Source organism: Alexandromys fortis, unplaced genomic scaffold (genome assembly GCF_014885135.2).
Source record: "Alexandromys fortis isolate MF-2015 unplaced genomic scaffold, M_Fortis_MF-2015_v1.1 scaffold_137, whole genome shotgun sequence".
NCBI classification, from domain to species: domain Eukaryota; kingdom Metazoa; phylum Chordata; class Mammalia; order Rodentia; family Cricetidae; genus Alexandromys; species Alexandromys fortis.
In genome coordinates, this window is record NW_026068009.1 from 3,151,401 (window position 1) to 3,170,673 (window position 19,273).

At 41.4% G+C, this 19,273-nt stretch overlaps 1 protein-coding gene across 1 annotated transcript; it reads left to right on the forward strand.

The window, feature by feature from the left end:
• Nucleotides 1-2,339: 2,339 nt before the first annotated feature.
• Nucleotides 2,340-18,252, forward strand: Hpf1 (histone PARylation factor 1). Its single transcript, XM_050161827.1, has 8 exons — nucleotides 2,340-2,484; nucleotides 5,708-5,867; nucleotides 7,363-7,552; nucleotides 8,626-8,724; nucleotides 11,478-11,628; nucleotides 14,301-14,388; nucleotides 15,884-16,056; nucleotides 17,817-18,252. Exons 1-8 carry the CDS (start codon nucleotides 2,437-2,439, stop codon nucleotides 17,946-17,948), a joined length of 1,041 nt encoding a protein of 346 aa, XP_050017784.1. The 5' UTR covers nucleotides 2,340-2,436; the 3' UTR covers nucleotides 17,949-18,252.
• The last annotated feature ends 1,021 nt before the right edge of the window (nucleotides 18,253-19,273 follow it).

Below are 19,273 nucleotides of genomic sequence, written 5' to 3' on the forward strand. Positions count from 1 at the left end.
CCCCCCCCCCCCCTCTCTCTCTCTCTCTCTCTCTCTCTCTCTCTCTCTCTCTCTCTTTCTGATTGTCCTACTTCCCTGCTTATGTCTGTCTGGTGAGTGCTGCCTGGCTTCTGGCCTCAGGGGTGTCCCTCTCTTTCTCCCTTGCTCTCTTCTCCTTCTTCATGTTCTCTCTGCCCGCAAGCTGGTTCAGCTTTCTATTAAATTAATCAGGCACCTCAGGCAGGCAATGTGAAAGAGCAACAAATCTTTCCAAAATTAAACAAACGTAGCACAAACAAATGTAACCCATCTTTACATCATTAACAAAGGCAGCAGAAACCAATGCAACACACCTTTGTCTAGTTAAAATAATATTCCACAGCACTTCCTCCCAGAAACCTTTACTCAGGGGTAGCTGGGCTCTTGACCAATAAAGGAATTTCAGGACAAGTCAGTATGAAGCAAAGCTGGAGTCCATTAGGAAAAAAGCACACACACACACACAGAGAGAGAGAGAGAAACTGAAAAGGTGGTTGCTAAGAATGTCAGTTTGCTTCCTATTGTAATGAACACCATGATCCAAAGCCTGGGGAAAAAAGGGTTTATGTTATCTTACAGCCCACAGTCCACCATGAAGGGAAGTCAGGGCAGGAACGCATGCAGAGACCATGGAGGACTGCAGCTTATTGGCTTCTTCTCATGCCTGCCTCAGTTTGCCTTCTTACAGAACCTAGTACCTTTCTTACTGTACTTCATTGTGCTGGCTACTCCTACGTCAGTCAGTCACTAACCAAGAAAACACCTCACAGACTTGCCTGCAGGCCATTTGACAAGTATGTTGTCCCGACAGAGGTTCCTCTTTCCAGATGACCTACCTTGTGTCAAAACAACAACAACAAAAATTAACCATGTCAACAACAGACACACTTTAATGTCTTTTTTAAAATAAATTTTATAGTTTTTGAAATTGCATTGTTCAAAGGATATAAAACCAATCTCAAAGATTAAATTTTTAAAATTAAATTTTAAAAGAATTGATTTACTTAATTTTTCTAATCTTAAAGAACCTCACTTTGTAAATGAAATTATAAGGTGAGAGGTGCGCTGCTCAGGTTTACGAATGGATAAGGTCAATATCAGAGGTCACATGGGTCAAACGAACATTCTGGTCACAAGCATGGTTTATTGGCTGTTTTCATACTCCTGTTTCAAACAGGAACTATAATCATGGAAAAAGACTCTATTATCATAGTTTTGAACAGTCTTTTCAAGTTTTGTTAGGTGCGTTGAAATTCTTTAACTAGTGAGAAGCAAGCACCAGATGGGAGGAGTGGGCAGGATCACGGTGTTTACTTTGCCCTATCTTTCAATCCTGCCTCAGTTATAGACAGCTAAAGCTGCCGAGCAATTGGTTTGAAGTGCTCCTCAATATCTGAGGATAAGGGCTAGAGAGACAGCTCAATAGTTAAGAGTAACACAGCACCCTTGCAGGGCCCCCATTTCGGGTGTCTCACAACCGCTTGTAACTCCATCTCCGGAGAATTCGATGCCTATTTTGACTTCTGCGAACACTTGCACGCGCGTGCAAATCCACAAGCACACACAATTAAAATAACTTTAAAACTGAGTACATATTCCACAAAATGAGAGTATACACATTAGGAGTAATGAAGTACAGATTCCATCTCAAGAATGGGGAAGAGGGCATTGCCAGGACAGTGGTGGGGCAATGTGTCTTCCAAACCAAATTATTCCTAAAAGTCAGATTCTGATTTTTAAACTCTGGGTACAGCCCGAGATTGTGTCTTTAAGCATTCCGGGGGTGCGGGGAGGGGGGATGTCGCTGTGGCTGTGGTGGTTCAGAGTTTACAACTAAGCATAGCCAAGATGTAAAAAAGTAAATTGTATTAAGAATGAATAAGAGAGAAACGAGAACAGAGAGAGAAAAGATGGGAAGAAAGAAATGGAGAGAGAAAGAAAAGAACAAAAGACTAATTTATTTCTCGAAGATAACAAGAGCGGAATAGAGAAGGGAAAAGGATGGCGTGCAAAAGATAAATTCGCTAAAGGAACAGAAATAAAGAAAACAAAAAGGTTGGAGTGAGGCGGCATCACACAGCCAGCGGTGTGCACCTGAGGACGGAGCTTGTGCCTCGCCAAGGCACCCAAATTTCACATCTCTGGGTCTCTGGAGCAGCCGGCCTAGGTACTAGGCAGTGGGCGGGGCCCCGGAGGCGTCGCAGGGGTCAGATTCTGGTCCGCCTGCGCTCGGGGGGCGTGGCCCACCCTGCCTGGGGGCGGGGCCTGCGCGCCCGCATTCCGCCTTGGGGGGCGGAGTCTGAGCTCTAAATTGGCGCCGCGAAGCGGCTGCTCGGACTGGCGGCTTTTGAACCCGGAAGCAGTCGGTGGCGCTCGGAAGTGGCGGGAACGCGGTCCTCGGCGCGCTGCGGCTGCAGGATGGTCGGCGGCGGCGGGAAGCGCAGGCCGGGCGGGGCGGGGCCGCAGGTAGGCGAGGCGGGACGTGCGGGGCCGCTGTGGGCGGTGGCGGAGCTCGGGGCGGCGTTTTGGGTTCCCCTGGCGAACCCCGAGGGCTGCTCTCCTGAGGACCGCGGGGCGGTCGTTCCTCTCCAGCCCCAGCCGGCGTTTCTGAGCGACCGACCATTCATCTATTCACTCCATATCCATGTCCTGCTGATGGAAAGGAGGTCTGGTGGGCCCCGCGGATTGTGGAGGAGCTGCCAAGGCGGCGGGGCACACGCGAGCGTACATTTCACCCTCGGCTTTTTGCTTGGGGTTCACGCTGGTGTGTAGGGAAAAAGTGCCGGCTGGATTTAACAAGTCCTTCAGTTGTTAAAGACGACTTTCGTTTGAGACAGGATCTGTTTTGTAGCCCTGGAACCCATTATGTAGACCAGGCTAACCTGGAACTCTCGGAGATCCACCTGCCTCTGCCTCCCGAGTGCTGGGATTAGAGTGCGCCCCATGCCCGGCAAGACTACTCTTAAGGCAGCTCAGGTTTGAAAGTCTTGATGGCAGAGAAGAAAACATAAGAGATCCCTTGATATAGAACTGTAAGTGATGCGGGGGTGCGAATGAGTGACCAAATGGCCAGTCTGGACTTTGACATGATTTCGTGCCTTCCCTAAGTATTCAGTAGCTAACAAGAGGGATTAAGCAGGAAAACCAAAGTTTAACAATTCTTCTAACTGAATTTTAAGCTGGGTATGGTGAGGCTGTTGTTCAGGCTTAAGGGTCAGGGGACGGTGCTTGTAGGCATTTATTTTTCACGTTGGGTCATGTCTTCTCACAACACCGAGTTAAAAATGTAGTCTGAGGACAGCAGCTGTTTCAAATTCTCCTTGTTAGGAATGCGAGGATTCTTAAAGCAGAGCTGACAAATCTCTTTGAAGGTACAGTGGGCTGCTTTGGCAGAATAATGGGCTTACCTGTAAGTAGAGACGATCTGTTTTATTTTGAAACAGAGCTATTCTTTATTTTAAAAACGAACAAACAGCGATAGCCGGTTTTACAGTGTCTTTAGATAAAAGTACAAAGCACAGAGGTTAAATAACTTGCCCAGGTGACACAGCTGGAAATTAAGTCAGGGGTCAACCCAAAAGCCAGAGCATTGGCACACATTTGTAATCCCCGCACTTCTCAGGCAGAGGCAGTGGGATCAAAAGTCCAGTGTCATCCTCAGCCACACTGCAAGTTCCAGGCCAGCCTGGGCTACAGTAGACCCTGTCTTAAACAAAGTCCAATGCAGTGGCTCAGTAGGGAATGGACTTCTCCTCCAATCCAAAATATATTGTATGAAAAATTTAAATAATAAAGCTTTTAATTTAAAAAAATAAAACGCTACCACAGCTCTGCATCTACCAACCTAGGTGCCTTATCCTTTCTGCCTAAACTTTTCCCGCTGCTTCTAGTCACTGCCCCTGTCACCCTTGCCTTCTTTTAGAGGTCGTTGACTCCTAAAAAGGCTATTATGGTACATCTTGTCTTAGTCGATGTTCTACTGCTCTGAAGAGACACCACGACCATAACAACTCTTGGAAAAGGAAACACTTCATTGGGGCTTGCTTCCAGGTGCAGAGGTTTAGTCCGTTATCACGATGGCTGGAATGGAAGCATGGTGGCATACAGACAAATACGGTGCTGGAGAAGGAGCTGAGAGTTCTGGATCCACAGGCAGCAGGAAGACTCTTCTAGGCTTTGAATGGCTTTTTGAAACTTCAAAGCCCACCCCCAGTGACACACTTCCTCCACCAATGTCACATCTGATCCTTTCAGATAGTCATAGTGAGCCATGGTGTTTCACTGTACTTCCCTTTCATGTATTTAGTGTCCTCTGTTGTTTGAAAGTCCCATGACTATCCATTGTCCTGCCAGTTGGCATTTCAACCCCGAAGGACAGTGCCATCGTGAACAAGTCTTACATGCCATTTGGTTTGGAAATAGATTATGTAGACTTTGGTACTGATTAATAAACCTGGACCTCTGAGAAAATGGACTTATCAGAAACACCTAGGTGAAAATTTTCAACTCTAGCTCCCCTGCGGCACTCAATACCATTGATGTGCATTGTACAATGTTGCGCATCACCCCAGGCTCTGTGCCACTAGATACCACTAGCCCAGCTGGGGTTAAATGTGCACTTACCCCTTTGTTCAGAACCACAAGTCTGGGCTGAAAGGAGGAATGTGATAATATACTCTGAAGGATATAGGTTCCTGGAAAGAAACAGACTGTGCTTAGAGAACCAAGACAGGTAACCTGAAGTGAGCGTGCTACCTTGGTAGTATGTCACTTTCTAATAGCATCCTTTAACCTAGCAGACTTCTATTGCATGGTGCTGGAAGGTACAAGGAATAGCAGGTCTTGGCATTACAAAGCCTTTTCTGAAATAAGTGGTTTTAGCTCAGAGTTTATTCTCATTAACTCTACCATACCTGTCCTCTCCTTTTGTTTGGAGTGTTAAAAGGAAGACCTCTGGTTTTAAATGGGAGGTTAGTAATGGTGTGGTAAATAGGCCAGGAGTAACTGGTTGGACTTCCTGAAGAAACAGGTTTTATTTTCCTTTTACTAATGTTTTAGGTTAGAATATCAAAGTAATTGGTTTCGTCTTGGCTTCTTCATACACATGTGCCATTGTATGTTTTTTTTTTTAATATGATTTCACTGTGTATCCTATGTTGACTTTACCCAGGCAGTCCTCTTGAGTGTTGATTATGGAGTGATGACATTCTGCCTTTTTGACAATTTTTAAAGATTTTCTTTAGTTTCTTGTGTTTCTGCTGTCACAGAGAAGTGTATTTAAAGACATTCTGTGTGTTTGTATTCCTTGATCACCATGCAAACTATTTCTACTTTGTACAAAGGAATCCCTAGGATTTTACTCATAAACATTGTTAGCATATGCTTTTGTCATTGATTTTTTTTTCCTTTTGGTTTTTTAAACATATATTAAATGGAGCTAGAAAGATGGCTTGGCAGTTAAGAGTGTGCAGTGGTCTTGCAGAGGACCCAGGTTCAGTTCCTGATAGGTTGGGCAGCTCTCAACCTCATATAACTCCAGCTTCAGGGAATCCAGTGCCCTCTTCCAGCCTGTACAGGTAGCCACATACTCCAAGTCAGACTTACACAGAACAGGCAATAGTTGGTTTTCTTCAAGGAGAGTTTTTGAGGTTACTTTTGGAGAGCTGAAGCTCCGTGTGTCGATTTTCAGTGTGAAAAGCCAGGTGAAGGGAAGAGAAGTAAACCCTGTGAAGCGGATGTCTCCAGTGACCTTCGGAGAGAAGTAGAGAATCTTTATAAGCTTTCCCTGCCTGAAGACTTCTATCATTTCTGGAAGTTCTGTGAAGAACTTGATCCTGAAAAGCCAGCTGGTAAGTTCCTCCAGCGTCTTTCTGCTCCTGACTAGAAAAGATGATAGGGAACTGGAGGAAAGACAGACACGATCGTAGAGAAAGGGTGTTTCAGCCAGCTATGCCGACGTTGCCCGTTACAGTCTTGCAGTTAGGACACTGGCTGAGAGTATCACAGTCTCAGGCCAGCTACACCATATGAGACCATATCAAAAAAGAGAAGACAAAGGACCATTCCCAAAGTTGTTTCTAACGAGAGAGCTGTCTTCAAAGAAACGAGTTAATACTCAATGTTAGTATATTTTCATGGCTGTGACCTGAGGAAACAGCCCTGTAGGAGGACAGGTCATTTTGCATCCTGGTTTTAAAAGTTTCTGACCCTGGTTAGTTTGTTCCATTGTTTTGGTACTTGTGATAGGTTATGCCAGAAGGATGTATCAGACAAGTTCTTACCTCATGGCAGACAGCAAGCAAAGAGCAGGAGTCCCAGAACAGGATGAACTTCAAGTCATCGACCAGTTTCCACCAGTAGTAGACCTTATCGCCATCTGGCCTGTTACTGCTCAGTGATGTCACTAGCTGGGCCCTGCTTTCAGCACATGGGCCTTTTTTGTTTAATGTCAATCCAAACCAGAATGCTGTACCATGCTGCTGTCACCTATTGGCAAAGGCCAGCAGTTTCAGGACATTCCTTCATGGAAGCTAAAGGAAAAGTAGCAGGTGCATATATTGTCACTTTATTTACCTCTGCTAACTTGTCCCGTGGACTAGGTAGACTAAGTTTCCTTCAAGGACATTTACAGAGAGAGATGGCTCAGTGCTTGATTGTACCCGTCCTAGAAGAGCTGCAGATCTGTAGTCTTCATGGCATTGTGGTTCTCTTTCTTACTCTGCCCCTGTGTTCTGTGAAAAAACAGTGGAATCATTGAGTGTTGTGGTTCAAATTATCTGAAAGTCAAAAGAACCTGGAGTGACAGCTGGAGAGAAGGAAAGGAAAAACATTTTTTCTATCCTTGCTCTATGTTGTCTCCTCCTTGATCTGTGTATTTGTAGCCAACAGTAGACGGCAGTGAGGCAAGGTAAGTGTGCGGCTCTTCTGCCTGAAGGAATGCAGAGCAGCTTGGCTTGGGCTACAAAGGCACAGGAAATGTGAGCAGTGTTAAGCTAATTCAGTAGTAAACTTAAAGGGAAATCCTAAATTTAGTGCCGCATTTCTGTTAAAACTGATTCTTCTGTTGGGTAAAAACATTTTTACAGACTTTAAAAGCATTCTTTAAAAACAACTTGGTTAAGAATTCTTTAGAATCAGGAAGCAGGGGCAGGTAGACATCTGAGTTTGAAGCTAGCCTGGTCTACATGGTGAGTTTCATAACAGCTAGAGCTATAGAGAAACTGTCTCAAAACAAAACAAAAAAAAAAAAAGCAAGCAAGCAAGAAAGTAAGTCAGTGATGAAAAGGCATTATTTCCTTTTTGCCTCTAGAAAGTGTCACCTGAGTAAACTTATTTTCCTTATAGATGCACTTGCTACAAGCCTTGGACTTCGGTTAGTGGGTCCTTATGATATCCTTGCTGGGAAACATAAAATGAAGACAAAATCCACAGGCTTGAACTGGAATCTTCACTGGAGGTTTTACTATGACCCTCCTGAGTTCCAGACCATTATTATTGGAGATAATAAAACTCAGTACCACATGGGGTATTTCAGGTAAAGGATCTTCTCTCTCTAAAATACAGTTACTCTGCTATCAATGAGTCTTACAGACCATCACTGACATCCCCCGAAGGAAGATGCATTTTCCTCTTATTGATGGCTTAGGCTTTATCTGTTGTTCTGGCTACCCTTCAACTCTTTAGCCTGCCTAGGGTGGTGAACTCTTTACATTAAACTTCCCCAATTTCTTTTTCTCTTTGAATATAAAGTTCTGTCCTTTGTGATCAGAAGAGCTTCTTTGGAGCTCAGATAAGATCATATAAACACTTCTAGGGCCAACGGACTCAAAGATTGGTCCTGCCATTTATTATCATGATGACACTATGCCAGTCAGTGGTGACTGTGGCCTTTCTGTGACTCAATTTCCTCTCTTGAAATAACAGGGATAATAACAGCATATATTTGATAGGAATATTGTTAGAATTAAGGGAAGGCCTGCAGATATGTAAAACGTTAGAAGACAGGGTAATGTGAGAAATACCTTGCCCACTTGTAGCAGGAGTACTGTGATGTATAGTTAAAGTGAAGTAACAGAAGGAAAGTTGAGGTGTGGCTAGAGAGAAGTACTGAACAGAACACTTGCGAGGCTGGGCGTGCTCTCAGAGGGATTCTGTTCTTGGCTGTGAAACTAATTGGCTGCTAGAACTTAGCCAAGAATCTTAACCTCTTTCTACTGGCTTTTTCAATTTTAAAATAAAAGGGTTGGCTCTCTACAGGAATATGATTCTTTAGTTCTTTTTAATCTTTCCTGTTTCTTTTTGGCTTTTACTTCACTTCTTGCTGTTTTTTCTTAATAAATTCTATAATGAAGGTGACCAGTTGTCTGAAATACTCTGTTGACAGACTCTTTTTACTGTTTTTTTATATTCGAGGAAAAATAATTAGGTACTAAAAACTTTATGTTCTGATATATAGGACTTTTCATAGACAGTCTGGAGATATTAGAGCTTAAACCTAGTAAGTTTATTCTGCTTTTTACAGGTATATTTTGTCTATAGACTTTATTTTCTGCTTACTGGCATCATAAATTATGGCAGCTAAATGTTTATTGTCTTTTGTTAAAACAGGGATTCTCCTGATGAACTTCCTGTATGTATTGGTACAAATGAGGCAAAGAAAAATTGTGTAATTATTCAAAATGGAGACAATGTGTTTGCTGCCATCAAGTAAGAAACCATTTCATTTTAATTCTCTTTTTTTTTTTTTGTTGCACGTCTACACCACATTACAAAGTAGGGTTGTCTTGACTCCGACGCTACAGATTTCTCGGGCTTACTTCTGTGACTTCTGAAACGAGACAACACAGTTCGCTGCTTTTCATTAAAAATTTATATGACTGCTTCTTTAATAGACATACTGCGTTATTCTGGACTGAGCTCTGAACATGTGGCAGAGCATGTTCTTAGCATGTCAAAACTTCTGGGTTTTATCCCCTACATTGCAAAAGTGTGTAAGTAGTGCTTAATCGTATTTCTGATTTTTCCATAGAAATCGAAAAAATTAGGATTTTTAATTAGACATTATATTTAAACAATGCCATTAAGACTTCATTATAAGAACCGATTGCAATATAGTTTAAACTAAACAATTTTTAAGAGCAAGGTATTTATGAAATCCTTGGAAGAGTAACTAGAACAAGCCAAGCCTTCCTGGATAACAGTTGTGTGACTACTGTATCATCAATGGTGTTTGTCTCTGCTGTTACCAAGAAGCCAGGAAATGAACTGCTCTCTCAAGTAGTTCGAGGGACCTATCATTGATCTGCAGTCATGCCAGAAGCATCACTGGCCTGCCCTCTGCCACTCAACCTCATAAAGCTAAGGATGAGGTCCTGAGATCTTATCTAAGCTGTTCCAGATCTATCAGCTTTCTCTACAGCTGCTACATCCCATCCCCTATGCCTTTCAGAGTTGCAAGAGTTGCTTCTGCTTGGGAATAGCCAGGTCCCACGTGGAATCAGCTAAAAATAATAGCATGGGAATGCACCAATTTTTCATGTAGGAAGAGGTCAGAACCCAGCTGAATGAACCAATTGGTACTGGCCACATACATGATTTGAAGTCATTTGTTAATAGCTGTGCAATTTATGTTGTAATCAACAAGGTAATCTTTATCACATGAAATAGACTATTTTGTGTGACTCCAAAAGGCTTTATTTCTGTTATTTGATAGTATAACTTATTATCAAAGAATTCAAACCAAGTCTACCCAAAATGACCTCTGTTCTATGCTGTATGCATACTAGTGTACCTGAGGGACAGCCACATTTTGTTCTTTCTCTTCTGAGACTGTTGAGTTTTATGTAAGATTTGCTTGGCATTTGTAATTGGTGTAGACTCCTGGGGTTGGGTTTTTTTTTTTTTTTTATTGTTTTGTTTTTGAGTATTAGGGACTGAACCCAGGGCCGTGAGCATCACAGGCAAGTGCCTATTACTTGGGCTATATCCTCGGCCCTGATAACATTCTTCTAAACCTTTAAGATTTACTGATCAACTTAAATTGACGTTGTCATTTTTAGAAATTTTAGTTGTTTACTGTCTCTTATACTAGCCTGTAAGCCCCACGATACAGGGCTGTGCCTTTTGCATGGTACTCTTCCCTAGTAGGTTCTCCATAAATCACCCTAAAAACACCACAGCATATAAATACATCTTTTTAAATTTCCAGTGCTGGGTAGCAAACTCAGGGCATTACATTTGTTAGGCAAATGCTATACCACAGAGCTAAATATGTAACTCCCCAAATATCTAACTTAATTTATATTAGTCTTACCGATCTTAGTTTGAAAAACTCAAGTTCTAAGTGTCTTGTTTGTCTGTCTCTTGTGCAAGGCTCACTAGCTAAAGAATGAAGGAAGCAGTGTCAGTAAGGTTAAGTGGTAACTATGACCTGTGATTGTCAGGGGCTAAGAACTTTACCTGTAGAAGTGCTGACTGGCAAAACCCTTATGGAAATCAGTTTGAAAAAACACCTGAACACATCCATATCCCAAGATTTCTTAGCTGGTAGTTAACACCTACAGTTACTGTGCACTGTACACATTAATGCCATCAAATTGGCTATTAATGGATATAAAAAGGAATTTGATGTCTATAAACATGATTTATTTTTAATTGTTTATAAAAACAAATTATAGAAATAACAGTCTAGCAATAAAAGGTAACTATAAAACACCTGCATATTATAAATGCCATGACTTGTTGAGAAGAGGGAAAATAATGGACCGGAATGGCTCTATTTTTTTCCTGTCTAAATGCATATAGGAAATAATATGTACTCAAACAGCAAGATTAATGTTTGTCTTTCTTTCTGTAAAACTACCTCTGTATCTGTTCCTGGTATGTAAAGAGGAATGAAAATTACATGATCTAAAGGACTGCTGCAAATTCCAAATTCCTAATGTAGGTAGCAACTAGAAGTCAGTTTATTCCAAGGGTCTGCTATCACAAATAATCCTCTTTGTGGACAGCACATTTATGTTTTCCTCTTGAGCCAGCCCTCTCTCTCCAGGGCAGTATGCCGTCAAGACAGGGTTTCTCTGTGTGGCTGCGGCTTTTCTGGAACTTGCTTTGTAGACCAGGCTTGCCTCAAACTCAAAGAGATTTGCCTGTGTCTGCCTCCCCAGGGGTGGGATTAAAGGCATACGCCACCACCACCTGGTTCTGTATGCCATGTCTTTATTTCCAGCAGTATGACTTAAAACTCAGCATTGGCTTTTGGATGTTTTACCTTGTGTTTACAGTGGAGCTATGTGAGACATCTAATATTAGTAGTATTTATTCCTTGTTTGCTGCAGCCTATGAGGACTTTGGACTGAAGTACTATATGGAACGTGACCTTTTTATCTCAGCTCCTTGACTCCTATGTATTAAATAGAGAGAGACCACCAACAAAACCATGGCTTTTGCTTCTTTTCCAGGTTATTTTTGATGAAAAAACTTAAAGAAGTAACAGATAGAAAGAAAACTAGCATTTTAAAAAACATAGATGAAAAACTCACAGAAGCAGCCAGAAAACTAGGCTACTCGCTGGAACAGAGAAGCTTGAAGATGAAACAGAGAGATAAGAAGGTAGGGTTCCCCCTTCTGCCTGCTGTGCTCTGCTCTGGGCTCCTCCCCATCAACACTGCATTCTTTCTCTAGCCCTGTCCTAAAGAGAGCTACAGGCCAGCCAGGTCGGGGGCAGAGGCAGGCGGATGGAGGCCATCCTGGTTTACAAGAGCTAGTTCCCGGACAGGTAGGACTGTTACACAGAGAACCCTGTCTCTAAAAACAAAAACAAAGAGAGCGCTACATGCCATCGCCCAGGGGCTCTTGGACAGTGCTGAAGCAGGGATCAGGTCAGCCTTCAGGTTGGCATGCAGACTGACTCCTATAACTGGAGCCTATCCTGTGGTTGTATAAATCATTCTTTTTCTTTTTAAATGTGCATTGGTGTCTTGCCTGCATGTATGTCTATAAGAGGATGTTGGGTCTCCAGGAACTGGAGTTACAGTTGTGAGCCATCATGTGGGTGCTGGGAATTGAACTCAGGTCCTCTAGAAGAGCAGCCAGTGCTCTTAACTGGTAAACCATCTCTCCAGCCCCTCATTCTGGTCTTTTAATCTTGTTGTATCAGTCACTGTGTAAAGGTAAATAAAAGCAGCTTTGTGCTTAATATTAAGCTTTATTTTCTGATGGCTGAGGTCTCGTTTTAGTGCAAGGTACATTAGGGATGTAGTTCTATACTTAGTCACTAAGAATGCAAAGGTAACTTACTTTTTAGAAACAGTACGGTTAAGATTTGTTAATTTTCTCCTGATTCCTCCTTGACCCTATCAGCACTTACTAGTGTCTGCAGAGTAAGAAAGGGTTTTATAAGGCAGCAGGTGATTCTTGGGAGTGAGAAACGGTTTTATAAAGCAGCTATAAATCTATTTATAAATAAGTTATGAATCTCTAAGTCAACAGATATGTAAAAGAATTCTGCTTTTTAATGGGCATTCCTCCTAACCACTGGGGGAGTGAGGCCCAGTATTCTCCTCCAGCCTTTCATGCCATCTTCCGAAGCTGTTCTTTCCGAGCATGCTAAGCCGACAGCGTCCTGGTCATCTCTGAATGAACTGGTGCTGTGCAGAGCTCCCAGTGCACTTAGTCACTGAGGGGCCTGCCTCACTCTGATCTTGACTCAGCAGCAGGCTGAACCGCCACCAGTGAAATGCTGTTTTAGTAAATCTTCCTGAGTCATATAGAACAGAAATATGCTTATTTTGAGGGGAATTACAGTGACATCATTTTGTACTGTTTTCTTACCCGTCTGGTTCTCAAGGGAAATTTCTTACTATAAGGGAAATGAGCCCCACCTTGCTATCAAGCATTCCTAAAGTGTCTTGACTAGACACTGAGCTTCTGTGGACTTAATGGTCAGCAAGTTTTTTAATTTTTTAAATTTATTATGTATATAATATTCTGTCTACGTGTATGCCTGCAGGCCAGAAGAGGGCACCAGACTTCATTACAGATGGTTGTGAGCCACCATGTGGTTGCTGGGAATTGAATTCAGGACCTTTGGAAGAGCAGGCAATGCTCTTAACCACTGAGCCATCTCTCCAGCCCCTCAGTATTTGTTTTTTATTAAAAAATAGATAATAACATAAATACAAGGAAAATAATTTATAAGAAAATTATGATTTTCTTCTATGTTGATAGTTGCTTTCAGATCCCTTTTAATGTATGTATGAATTTTAATATTACTGTAAGATCTTCATTTGATTCATAATTTCCTATTTCTAAAAAATTTAGCTCCAATAGTATGTTAGTGACTTTGTCCTTACAGGTTAGCATAGACTGTTTTAGTACGACAGAGCATTATACAGTATTGCGGTGCTGGCACATAGGTATCACCTTGTAGTACTTGGAAGGCAGAGTCTATGTGAGTCACTGTATTTGGTCTATAGGTAATCTGTATAGAGTTGGAAGAAAGTCTGCTTTCCTTAAAGTATTTTAGTCTTTGTTTTCACGTTTAAGAATGAAATGCAACCACAAGTTAATCCAGTGTAAAGATTAAGATTTAATGTTATAGTTTATTTTTTCCTAAATCATGATCAGTGTCTGAAAATTTCTTTTGAATATTCTGCCCTTCAATGTAGCTTAGCAAAAGATGAAGAAAGAATTGGAGGGAGGTGAGGTGGGAACGTGGACTTTCAACATGCCGGGGGCTTAGGATAAACTTTAAAAGTTGAGGGTATTTTTGGACTTTATTTTTCTTCTGTCATGGAAGTTTTCACTATAGACTACATAAACAAGTGGAATATAGAAGCTACTTTACTAGAAAAGACCAAGGCCGAGTATGTTGTGCACATTTGTAACCTCTGCACTCAAGAGGCTGAGACAGGGCGATCAAGAATTCCAGCCAGGAGGCTGGTGGGATGGCTCAGCAGTTAAGAACAGTGGCTGCTCTTCCACAGGACGAGGGCTTGAGTCCTAGGACCCACATGGAGTTTCACTGCCATCTCTAGCTTCTGACTGGCCTGAACTTCTGACATACAAAGACAAACTTGTAAATTTTATTTTTTAATTACTTCAAATGCTTGACTTGTGGTCTTTAAGAATGTATTCTCCCCAGGAACCAGATTTACCGAGATGATGTCTCTGAATGCTGTGAGAATGCCCAGGGTTTATGTGTCTGTTGACATGGGCGGGGGGAGGTCTTCTGTTCTTTTCTGTCTGTTTTCTTGGTCTTATTTTTTCCCCCTTGGATTTAGGTTGTGACAAAGACCTTTCATGGTGCAGGCTTGGTTGTTCCTGTAGATAAAAATGACGTTGGCTATAGAGAGCTCCCTGAAACAGACGGTAATGTGTTTGATGTGTAAATGTGTATGTATGTTTGTACACAGGGAGAAAGCTTTCCCTTATGTTGGGAAATAGATAGTTGTTAAGAGCAAACTCAGGTTTCAGGTAGATGAATCAAAACTGCATTCATAGCTTGACCTTGAACAAGCTATTGGGTGTTACTAAGCCTTGTCTTTTTCATCTGCAAATTAGGCAGTGGATGTGAAAGGATATAAAGTACTTAGTATGATGCCACATACGCCCCATGCAAGGTAATTACTTCTAACATTCAAGGGACTTTAAACCCATTGCTTAGGTTATTTTTTCTAACTTGTTTTAGACATAGTGACGATTGAAGAGTAAGTTGAATCATAAAGCACTGGTTCTTTGTGGACATTCAGCTTTCCTATAGCTGATACTACTTCATATAGTCGTGCAGAAGTACTTAGGTGATCACACAAAACCTATTAGTCTGTTGAACCAGTTAGCTATTGTTCTGTCTCTACTGTGAGCGCCCCATTAGCATTTTCTTCCTGTTTCTGTGGCATAAAATGTAAAGAGAATCCAAGTTAGTACCTCTCAAGGAAGAAGCAAATATTCCTGTCTTATTCACATAGCCACTTGTTCCTCAGAACTATAAATGCGTCTTAGTAATTACCAGACTTTGAATGACGGTTCTGAGTTTTTATGTGCTATATTCAGCCAGTGAATTGGGATGTGTTGGGTGACAATTTATATTTAATCCTATTTGCTGTTTTACTCTCCCTCTAGGAATTCACAGGGTGGTGGGGTGACTGGCTGAGGTGTCCAGTCAGTGGCTCCTGAACACTTCACATGTAGTAGTGCCACTGACAAATGGCATACTTTAAATTTCAAATTTCATAAAGATTTTGTTCAAATTTATAAGTTGTTTAAAAGTATTAAACATTTTTAGATTTTTTATGTTGAAGTAGTGCTGTATTAGGGTTATATTAGTGCTATATTAGGGTTAGATATCTTTAGTTTCATCTGTTTTTAGTTTGAGTGTAAGTCTGCATATATGTGAGGGGGTAAGAGGGGGAGAGAGAAGCAGGGTCTCAACACATACCCTGGGGTGAAATGGAGTCATAGGACAACTAACTCTCAGGAGTTGGTTCTCATGCCCCCTCATGGGATCTGGTAATCAACTCAAGTGGCCAAGCGCCTCTAACCCACTGAGCCCTATCACCAGCCCTCTCTTTTTAAATGTGCTTATTATAAAAATGTGGATTATATATGCAGCCATCCTCTATTTCTCTCACCCTGGTCCCTAGCCCCTGAAGCCAGGATTAATCAGTCCCTGTGGGAAGTTCTGAGTCCCCGTGTCCAGTGCTTGAATCAGAAATGTTATGACTGACATTCTGAATTGCAGCTTGTCAGATCCCTAAGATGTTATCAGTTGAGTAACAGTAGACATCAGTAGAAGACATAAGGAAAATATCATTAAAGATGGCTGTGATTTTGTATGTGGTATCTTTACATCATTGATTTCTTTCAGCTGACCTTAAAAGAATTTGCAAGGCGATTGTTGAGGCTGCAAGTGATGAGGAGAGACTGAAAGCTTTTGCTCCCATTCAGGAAATGATGACTTTTGTGCAGTTTGCTAATGATGAATGTGATTATGGCATGGGGCTTGAATTAGGAATGGACCTCTTCTGCTATGGCTCTCATGTGAGTAAAAATTCTGCCTTTCCCCATTACTCCGTGTTCCCCATTACTCCGTGTTCCCCATTACTCCGTGTACACCCATTCAGGTTTGCACTTAACATTCTCAAGTTCCAGTGCTGGCAAGATAGGGATCCAGCTTGTATTTCAAAGTGAACTTCTGAAGTAATTTTAAAGGAAAAGTTCTTAAACTGTTTGAAATCTTATATTCTGGTAAATGAATAAGCATAATTGTTTCTTTAATTCACATTAAACTCAGCTTACATATCAATATTCCAGGGGTGTGCCATCTTTTTGTGAGTATATAGGCTTGTGGGGAGGTAGACACACCGTTCATTATTTGATCCTTAAGAAAATTAACGTATCAGCTACTTTAAATGTAGGTGCCTCAGAGTCAAAAGGCCTATACGACTTAGTTACTGTTTTAAATAATCATCCCCAGCTGTGTACAGATGGGCAGTTTTCTTAGTACCTTTTTATCTCTTTTCCTACCTGTAAAATTGTCTTCTCATGTGCCATGCACATTTCTCATTGCTCTTTGGTAAGTCTTTGGTAGAGCATCTTCAGGCTCACAAAGGCAGTCCCATTCCAGTGTCTTCAATCCATTCACAAACTGAATGCTTCTAGCCACCTATAGCTGCTGTTCAGAATGCAGATTGTTTCAGTAGGTCAGAAATGAGGCCCTCATGGCACTGACATACCTGTGAGACAGGAATGCCACTATTTACAGACCATGCTGAAGAGCAAGACTAAGCCAGCAGCTCTTACTTCAACGTGTACCAGGCATCTGGAGGGCTTGTTTCACAGACTAGTGCTTCCCTCTTCCCCACTTTGATTGAGTTATGGGGTAGATTCTGAAAAACTGGTCTACTTTTACTTGTTGTAAAAGCTTAGGTCTTTTTCTGTCTGTGGTTGGTTGTTAGCAGTAGAAAATATCCAAAGTGTTAAGCAGGCAGAATGATAGTTGCAATTGCCACAAAGGACCAAACCATAAATACCATTAAGATGTGATGTAAGTAAAAGCAAACTTGATGCTTGTGAGAATTACACGAGGTATAGCGTAAGTGCTTAAATAAATGCTTACTGTTTATCAGCAAAAGAATATAATGTTGGGTTCCTGAGACCGAACTCTTAGCAGGGAAGAGAATGGTAGAGAATGAGTCTGAGAATAAAGGTAAGGGGCTAGAGAGATGAGTCAGTGGAAGAGCACCCACTCTTCTTCCGGAAGACCTGGGTTCGATTACCAGCATCTGCATGGCAGTTCACAACTGTCTGCAATTCCAGTTCCAGAGGCTTTGACTCCCCCTTGTGCCTTCCTTGGACACCTGTCAGATATGTAGTATACACATAGGCAAAACACATGCGCATACTTATTTTTTAAAAATAATAATAAAGCAGAGTGATTTAAACCCTATATTTTGCATAGGGTCTATAAAAGAAAAAAGCAGAGCTTTGTATCTTAAGAAAAAGCATTAAGAAAGCATTTGATGGCAGTTTGGGACAAAAAGGTTAGTAAAACTGAATGGACCATGGGAAACTTATAATGGGTCTGAATTCCCTTCAAGATTGCCTTTTTTTTTTTTCAGGGGGGATGGGGGTGAGCCAGTTGCCTTTGGACAGACTATTGGGTGCCTGTCCCATGCCCCCAGTTGACTGATTTTGAAAGTGGGCTTTGTTGTACAAGGGCTTTTCAATATATTGTCAGCTATACTTGTCAGTTTTCTCTGTTTGATACTATGTTTTTTGTGTGCTTCTTTGCTTTTCAGTATTTTCACAAAGTTGCTGGCCAGCTTTTACCTCTTGCGTATAATCTGTTGAAGAGGGACCTGTTTGCAAAAGTTATTGAAGATCATCTGGCAAGCAGAAGTACAGAGAACATAGATCAGCTTGCAGGATGAGAGTCGCTATCCACGCAGAGTTTTAGAGTGGGACTGTCAGATGGGACTTTGTTTTTAAGGAATACAGAAATAAATAATGGAAACATTTATTAAAAACTTTCATAATACAGTTCTGATGTTTTTCTATCGCATGCTAATAAATGGCACTCCTTAACTTTCTGAAATTCTTTAGTTTCTAAGGTACATTTTTTCAGTGCTGTCTCCGGTATCAATGTTTGTGAACTAGTGCTTATCCAAATTCAAATAACCTTCTGTTAACTAGAAATATCAGACTAATTAAAACTAAAATTATTGCTTTTAGTGATGCAAGTCTTAAAAATATAGTTTGTAAGACTTCTTGTACGCTCTCGGCCCAATATGAATCCCAACAAGATTTATCAAGAACAGATGGGATGGGAGAGCCAACTTTTCATTGATGTCACACACAAACCAACATGGAACTGATTTTCGAGAAGCCACGCCAGTCTATGAGCCAAGATAGGGACTAAATAAAGGACATGGCCATGTGGAACTGAAGATGAACTCAGCCATGGAGCACTCCGTCTAAAATGTGTGAGGTCCTAGGTTTGAGCTCTTAACCCTACTGAACAGAATTATGTTGATGGCAATTATAACTTGGATGTTTGTGGATACAGTAATGAAGGCAATGAGATCACTAATCTTTCACCTGGTAAATGCTTCATTCCATTACAGAATAACAAACCTTCCCTGACTTCTTCCTTCACTAAAGGTACAATCCATTTGAATTCAATGCTAAATAAACTTACCTAGGATCTGAATGAAACACATTTGAAGTGCCTGAGCATATTTATGAATCACTGCAACCCAATCAGGATTGTGAGCCAACTTAAATCCATTTTCTTCTTGGGGACCAATAACGGAATTCTAGGTTGACTTTTCAAGTATTTGAGTATGTTCAAGGAAATGGAATGCTAAGTGGGAAATATTTTACCTTTATAATCCTCTCAGCTCAAATTGACCTTACTGTCTTAACAGCATTGTCTCTAGTCTACACCATAATTCTTTTATTGATCCAATGTACAGACCTTTGTTCCGTTTCCTAAACTAGGGTTTGACAAACTTGGAACTGGTCAGTACCAACAATGAAACCTCACAGTGTCCAGCGTCCTACTACCTAAATACTACCCCCAACTTCCAGTCATCTTCCTCGAGCACCCTTTTTTTTTCAACCTGGGTATAATCTCCAGTCTAGGTTCAGTCGGCATCACCATGCCTCAGCTATGTTGTATTTGTGCTGGTACCCGAGGCCAGTCTACATTTCACCTGAGTTCTACCAAGATGCTAGAGGGAAAAAATGCTACCAT

Excerpts from the sequence above, each read along its gene's own strand:
- Hpf1 (XM_050161827.1), top strand. The coding sequence starts at position 2,437 with ATGGTCGGCGGCGGCGGGAAGCGCAGGCCGGGCGGGGCGGGGCCGCAG. Across the intron at positions 2,485-5,707 it reads CGGGCGGGGCGGGGCCGCAG|TGTGAAAAGCCAGGTGAAGG; the intron begins GTAGGCGAGGCG and ends GTCGATTTTCAG. Across the intron at positions 8,725-11,477 it reads AATGTGTTTGCTGCCATCAA|GTTATTTTTGATGAAAAAAC; the intron begins GTAAGAAACCAT and ends CTTCTTTTCCAG.